At 43.3% G+C, this 7,874-nt stretch overlaps 1 protein-coding gene across 1 annotated transcript; it reads right to left on the bottom strand.

Moving 5' to 3' along the window:
• Positions 1-5,618: 5,618 nt before the first annotated feature.
• tmem200ca (transmembrane protein 200C-a) lies at positions 5,619-7,244 on the bottom strand (the record flags this gene model as incomplete). Its single annotated transcript, XM_080855007.1, has 1 exon — positions 5,619-7,244. The coding sequence occupies one exon, from the start codon at positions 7,242-7,244 to the stop codon at positions 5,619-5,621; it is 1,626 nt and encodes a 541-aa protein (XP_080711133.1).
• Positions 7,245-7,874: the final 630 nt, after the last annotated feature.

Here is a 7,874-nt window from a genome sequence, read left to right on the forward strand (position 1 = left end):
ATAGGTTGGTAGCTAATTAACAATGGTAAATCAGTAAGAATAGTAAATCATTAATATAAGATCATAATATCAATAACAATATTTGCAGATAAAAATGCAATGTTTTGGACTTAGATATCTGTTTCATACTCACAGATTGTGCATTTACATTACTGCAGTGTATATCCCTTTCAACACATTTAAATTGGTGTGAGAAGTTACCGCGACAACCTCTCCACCCTGGCTGGCTTAGAACAGAATGGCTAACCATCAGGATGTAAACAGGAAGTGAAAACTGCAGAGGTCTCTTTGAGACACTTCCTAAGTGTGGGAGTCATGACAAGGCAGCCTTCACAGGTTGAGGTGCAGGTCACACAATATCAGCTCTCACACTGATGATCCAGCTTCTGTGTGTCCAGAAGGCCAACGTAAGCATTTTAAACTCTCAAATGCAGGATAAGCATAAAAAAATGCTGGTTGGTAGAATTGACTGTTTGAAATATGGTATAGCTACGAAGTACTGTTTTATTTTCAGAGATCATGTCTGACAAGCAGCTGGTGAGAGCCATCAGCCTGAATTATCCCTGAGCAACATCAAATTAGATTTGTGGATACTCTGGTAGCTACTTGGGTACAACAGTGACATTTGAGAGAGGAACAGAATCCTATTTTAATATGAATTTAAACAATTGTAAAATAATAGTGTTTTTGAAGATTAAAACACAGAAATTAGATCAGAAATTAGGCTCCACCAGGGGTTTCAACTGAAAGTAGTCTGGTTAATATCAAGGGTATAGTCAAAACTCACGTCGTGAATTCATCTGATTTTATACTTGTTTCTTGATTTGATTAGAATATGATAACATCAAATTCACCCATTTTGCCGATTGATCTCGAATGTTGTCGGAGCTGCAAACCCCACTGTGAAGATGCCCGCTACCACTAGATGACGCTCAGGGCCGAGACGATCCAGCAGTGTATTTATAGAAAGCAGCCATTTAGGAACATCTAACGCACTGTTTCAGATGTTCTCTGAAGTGGCTACGATTATTCCATGTAACACACTGCCAGTTCACTATACGCAGTGGAACATCGCGTGAACGGGATCATATCGGCATGCATTATGAATAAAGCCCATACATTTATCGCCATACAATTTTCTTGTCCATTTAAGGGTCTTAAATGAAAGGTAGAAGACCCCCTCGTGACTGTAAGGAGATATTGCGTGTAGTTTTATGTTGCCTGTGCCAAAGGACCCTTGTGAAAATTATATCCAAAGAATGATGGGAAAATAAAGAAGTAGGCCTCCGTTTGGAATTTATTATGTAAACTGCTTCTTTCTCCCTCTCTGTCATTACATAACATGTGAAAATCCTGGAGACACTGTTTTATGCTGTCAGGCAAGAGGAGAGGAGTGGGCTGCATTCATTCTATATTCCTCCTGTCCGTGTGTCTAAGCTGAGTATTCCAGTTGGATGTCACCATTAAATGGGCTTCAGAAATGAAATGCTATTTAGAATAGAATTTGGGGAATACAATGGTGTCTGGGTCTCTCTTCCTCCAAGACCCTTGTAGTTGTTATTTATTGTTGCACAATCACAAATGAAAACCTCACATCACAATGAGACAGCAGAAGAGCAAGTGTTGCTTCACCATGGCACTTACACTGAGGGTGGGCAGATAACACTAGACTTTCATAGGGAACTAACACAGGACTTAAATGGTGCAACACACAAACACAATAACAAACAGTCACTCACACTAACATCAGACACAGAAAATGGAGACATGAACCACATTATTGTAGAACAGACACTACAAATTAACAGAACCATTCTTTCGTTCGCATGGCATGCTGGACACTAGTCTCTGAATCCGCAGTACCCTGGAAGCGTCCCCACCCCAGCACGCTGCAATGTAATTATATGTGATTATGATTCAGAGCTACTCATAGAATACAATAAGACCATAAAAGCATATCAAGTGGAGAGGGCTGTTTTAATTAATGAATTGGAGAGCGTGACAGTTAAACTTTTCTGTTTTCCTGTGAAAGCAGGGACTTACCTAATTTGCTATGTCATGGTTGACCATTTCAGCTGACTCCATTTAGATTTGGGGTGATAAAGCAGTGAAAGACAAAGTTAGTGGTCTGTTTATAGGGACAGACATTTATGGAACATTTGGAATCATGCCATCCATCCATTCATCCAGAAGAAAAAGTCCACAAGAACTAACCCTTGCCTTTGTCAACCGCAAGTCCCATTTTCCCAAGAAGATTTTTTTTTTGCTGTAGCTCAACTGATGGAGAAAAGAAATGACAACTCCAAGGTCATAAGTTTAATACCCATGGAGCACACAAACAAACTGAAAAAGCCCCTGCACCCTCCCTTTGAATAAAAGTAATAGAAAATGAATATATCTTGGCTGAGCGTTGCAGGAATCTTCTGGGTCAATCTGAATTTTTCTATCAGCTGAGACACTGTGGTAAAGAAACAGAAATGATGGTACTGATGGTTAAACTCTTTTAATGTATTATTCAAATACAACCTCCAGCCTCTTTCAATTTGGGTTTTATGCTCTCTCTCTCTCTCTCTCTCTCTCTCTCTCTCTCTCTCTCTCTCTCTCCCGCCCTGTTTCAAACAGCTCCCTGTTATATAACAGATATGATGTATAACGGCAGACCTCAAAAGGCAACATGTAATTAAAACCGCATGAGAATTGCAGCATGTTCACCTGGCTGCAAATATATAACAGACTTTTTAGAAAAAAGGATCACTGTGCAATAGACGTTCAGCATATGAACAGAACAATGCAATGGACTTGGCTCAGCTCAGAGCACTCTGAAACAAATCGTAAAGTGTGAAGACACTTGGTTACTAAAGTTGAAGTACACAGTGTTTTGTAGCCGTGGTAACATGACATATGATTCCAGAACAGTCTACATACAGTATACTGAAATACTTTGTAATAACTCAGTAAGGTCAAATTGGATGCATAAAATGAAAGAGAAGTTGAACAGTACAGAAAGAGAAATTAGGCACATGCCATGCAACCAGGTGGTGCATCTCAGAGAGAGATGACAACCCAAAATGGGTAATCTCCCTCTCATTACATGAAAACTGTGTCATATATTTGGCTGGGATAATTAATCTCCCCCTAATTACAATCATCGGGAGAACCTAAGGCTTGTTATCTTAATGAGCCCGAAATATGCAACGTCATCTAAAGTCTGGGGGGGGGGGGGGGGGACACACACCAACCTCAAATGTTGGGGAAATGCTCCGAGTCCAGAAAGAAGCAGACGCTGGCGACACAGAGTGGGTTCAGATCGATTCTTGGAGTCAGCTGTTCTTCAGGACGGCTCTTACCATTAGGGATTTATAGTATTTTAGGAGGAAACTGCATACTTGGAGAGCCTGCATTTGTGCATGTTTCTGGTGTGTGTTAATCAGAGGTATAAAACTTTCATAGAATACATTCCGTAGCCTCCAAACATATGGCTTGAAACCTATACAAAGTGCAGCCTTTACGATTTGTTGTGTTTGGAAGAGATCTTCAAAGGTCCAGAGCTCTTCTTTGGGGAGTGAAAAACTTTCACACATATGCTTTGGAGTATAGAAAAGGTCAACAGTGCAAGACTGAGAGACATGAAGACTCACTTTCCACTGAAGTGCTGTGCTATTGCAGATTATATCACCTGGTTTGGCAGGCAAAGGGGTGAGGTCGGGGGTGGAGGGAGAGGGGGAAGGGGGATGGATTGAGAGAGGCTGTGACGGTTTCAAAGCTACAAACCCGAAGGGTGTCAAACCAAAAAAAAACTTGTAACACTGTTAATCCCTGGCATAACCAGGGAAAGACTGTGGACCTAAAACCTGACTCACTGAGAGCTTGTGAATTTATATTTTGGTCATGTACTTCAGTGAGAGATGAATCTTAAAAAGTCCACACTACCTTCTGAGGGGGGTTGAGGGCAATGTAGGATAATGTGGGTGTAGCTATTCTGAGGGATTCGTGGAAAGACTGGACAGTGTGAGCAAGGGTGGAGATGTGGTTTCACAAATACTCGTCCTTAAGGACTACTCTGTTATTAGGGCAATCCCAATAACCCACAACATGTTTGCAATATCAGAATTTCACAATCCAGGCAAGACATAACCAGGAACATCCTTTATTTTCCGTTCTGCCACAGTTCATGCTTCTATAAAAAGCTGCTTCTCCTTCTTCGCCAGATAAAAATTGCCTTCTCTCTCTCTCTATCTCTCTCGCTTTTCCTCTCTTTCTCTCTCTCTGTTTTTCTTTCTCTCCCTCTTCCTCTCTCTCTCTCTTGTCTCCTATGCCACTCCAGGATTCCATTCCAAGACCTATTTTTGTAAAAGTAATAAGGAAAATATGTCTCCTAGTCTGTAGTTTTGGCTTTATTTACATTCCCATCTGTCCTTACACACATCACACACACGGCAGCGTTAGCCCCTGCATTCATTCTGTTTCATTTCACCGTGTGAACAAAAAGACATTTCCAATGCAAAGCAGTCGTGCCATTTCTTTAATGTGAGAGTCAATTCCCTTTGAATGCAATGCCGTAAAGTGCCTCCTAACGGAAGCGCAAAGACAGAGTGATGGCTGAAAGACATATAAGTACTGTAAATGATATGAATGTACAAACACAGGATGAGTGTTCATTTTGCATCGTGAGTTGGATTGGATTAGCAGTGTGGTTGACTGGTCCTGGAAGAGAGAGTGGAGACCATGTACTATAAGCATGTGTCCTTAAACCGTACAGCATTTAGTTGGTTACAAAAACACAGACCCTAAACAGAGGGATGGTTTGTGAACACTGACTGTGTCAAAGGTCAAGGACGCCTGACAGTTTGATTTCATTTAAGAGAAAGAGGGTATTGTGCTTACATTTTCAGATTTACCAAAGATCTCTAAACAAGCAAGACTAATCTAAACAAAAAAATAAGCAAGTCACATACAAGTGTAATAAAAAAAATACTTTGTCAACAAGTCAATGCAAAGTTATTTCCTTTAAGAGCAATCAGACGAGGTCAAATTAAATATTGCTAGGGTTGAATCGACACCTTTACCAAAAAATCATCTGGTATCCAAAAAGTGCAATGACACTACACTATAACACACATGCTGCTGAGACAGCAACTCTCATTCACAAGAGAAACAGTGGCACACAGGTGGGACAACCACACAGAAAATTGCACATGATTTCATAGACTCGTAAATCTAGTGGAGATACACCTGTGCTATGTAACCGTCTATTTCCTTCTTTATTTATTTTTTTGCTTTATATCACCTGCTAGAAAAGGAATTCTCCAACTGCAACATCAAGGAGTCTTTGGGTTTGGATTCTGCACTGTACAATTCAATGAACACATCACCGCAATGCATGATGGGATATTGCAAACTTAATTTTGGAAGGCATTACAAAATTGGATACATACAGTATTAATGGTATGCTAGTGGCGAGCCAGAGATCCATATTTCGGTGATGACACCGTAATTGCAAAGGTGCTGTTGCTCTCTGAAGGGCCCAGAGAGCCTCCAACAACTTTGCAAATCATTTAAAACATTCTACCTCTAGCCTGACCAGCCACTCAGCCACTGATTCAGCCACTCTTCTCTCTCTATTCTCTGCTTTCAATCTCTTCATTCTCCACAGTAGTGTCTGTCTGGGATATCATTAAGAGCTTTTCTCTGTTAGAGTACTGCCTCGTTAAACCGTCTTGGACTTCTCCCATAGTGCCGTTCCCCTCTTGTTCATCTGAGGGTTTTTCAGTCTGTTCTTTGTCCAGCACTTCCATGGACGTCACCTGACTGAGTCGCATAGCCTCGTATGACTCGAAGGACTCCCCTCCCAGGTTCCCAAGTTTAACGTAACCCCCGCTGCCGTACCCCTCGAGACGAGGGCAACTGAGGCGGCGTGATCTCTCCACCTGCCACTCCCTGGGGCTGGAGGGGCAGACTCCTAAGTCAATGGACCTGGAGTAGTCCGAGAGGGCACTCAGAGACAGGTGGGAACCGGTCACCTTGGGGCCTGGCGAGGCGGGGAGCAGCTGCACCTGTGAGCCCTCTGGGGAGATCTGGGAGGCCCCCAGGAGGCTGCCATTGCTCTTGTACACCTCCACCGAATCCTGGGAGAGGACTGTGTGCGTGCGCCCTGTTTCAACTTTGACCTCAGTGGTGCACCCAACGTGGCAAACGTTGGGGTGGTCCGGACTGTCACAGGAAGTGTCAATGCCCTCTCTCCCTCTGTTGGCTTTGACGGAAGCTCTCCTGTCCTCGATCATCAGATTGTTGAGCTTAATCATGGGGAGCGTGAAGGCGTTTACGGAGGACGTGACTAAGGTCCTCGTTTCCCACTGTTTGGGAGTCGGGGTCGGCTTGTCCGTCCTGTTCTGCTCCCTGTAGATGCTGTACACTGTGTCTGTGAAAGTCTGCTTGTCGAGCGAAGCGCTCTCAAATTTGCTGAACGAGTGGCGTCTTGACGGGCAAAGATCTTCCGAATCTGGCTTGCCGGCACCTGTAGGCCACGAGCTCTTTGCCAAGAGTGCAGCTGTGTACATGGCACTGGGCTTACACTCCACTCCTTTGGACTGCACATAGTTCACAAAGCCATTAATCGGCACATTCTCCTTAGCCCGCAAACTGTGAATGTCAATGACAGTGGAATAAATGTCTCTGAGATTGATTATTTTGGTCTTTTTGTCCCTGTTCTCATGCAGAACAGCATTTGCACAAATGAAGAGGAATATCCCAATACCCATTATAAGGGGTCCAAACACCTTAAGCCTGTCTGAGTACAGGTGCTTTTTCAAGAAAGCTGCGAAAAATCCCAACTTGGGCGATTCCTCCTTTGTTCCGTTGGAGCTGTTACTAACAGCCAAATCTCTGTCCAAGTGGTACATGAGCTTCCCACTGGCCGTCCAGTTCACCGACTCGGCCAGCCTCTTTTCATAGATCCTCTCGGGCACCGGAGGCTGCTTGGGCAGCGGCAAACCCGGGTACAGCCGGCTCTCCCTGGGCCAGTAGCCCAGCACGGCCAGCGCGATGCCCACTAGGAGGATGAGGACGCCCACGGCTGCCACCAGGCCTGAGATGGAGCACAAGTTCAGCTTGCCCTTCACCACCACCACCTCGTTCTTCCTCTTCTTCTTGGCTTTCCGCTTGCGCTTGTTCTCAGCGCGGTTCTTGGAGCGGAGCGAGTCCTGCCGCCGGGCGTTGATGCGCAGGAGCCCGCCAGTGGCGATCATGGCAGAGGCAGAGAGGGGGAGACCAGTCAGTTAATCATCCTGAGAGAGAAGCAGAGAAGGGAGACAGATGGTCAGTTTGACATTGATATTACCATGAAACAAAATCTGTCCACACGTATCACTGGAAGGTATGCTGTTTTACTACGTTTACAGATTCCATGCTGTTGAACAGCAACATTAATATTAATTTAAAGATTTATTATCATCATCATCATTATTATTGTTATTATTATTATTATTATTATTATTATTATTATTATTATTATTATTATTATTGTCACCTATTAAGGATTGGAACTTATAAATGATAGTATCAGAAGGCCTATAAGCAGATTCCTGGCACGTCTCTACTTCTACATGATGTCTACAGGCAATCCACAACTGGGAATCCGCATTAACTTGATGAACACATTTGCTTGATGAGACTAATCTGTCAAAACACATCCTGGAGATATTGAATAAAGTGTCTCACTTGTCATCACAGTGTGTTTGAGCACCTAAGCTGTCTTTAGTACCAATAATGTGTTTAATGAGGGTGTCTTTTCTAGGTCCACATAGGTATTCCTTCCTTCAGTCAGCACACGGTGCTTTCAACGCAAATGCAGAGAGTTCTTGTTTGGCCTGGATCAG

This window comes from Sprattus sprattus, assembly GCF_963457725.1.
Source record: "Sprattus sprattus genome assembly, chromosome: 17".
Taxonomy (NCBI): Eukaryota; Metazoa; Chordata; class Actinopteri; order Clupeiformes; family Clupeidae; genus Sprattus; species Sprattus sprattus.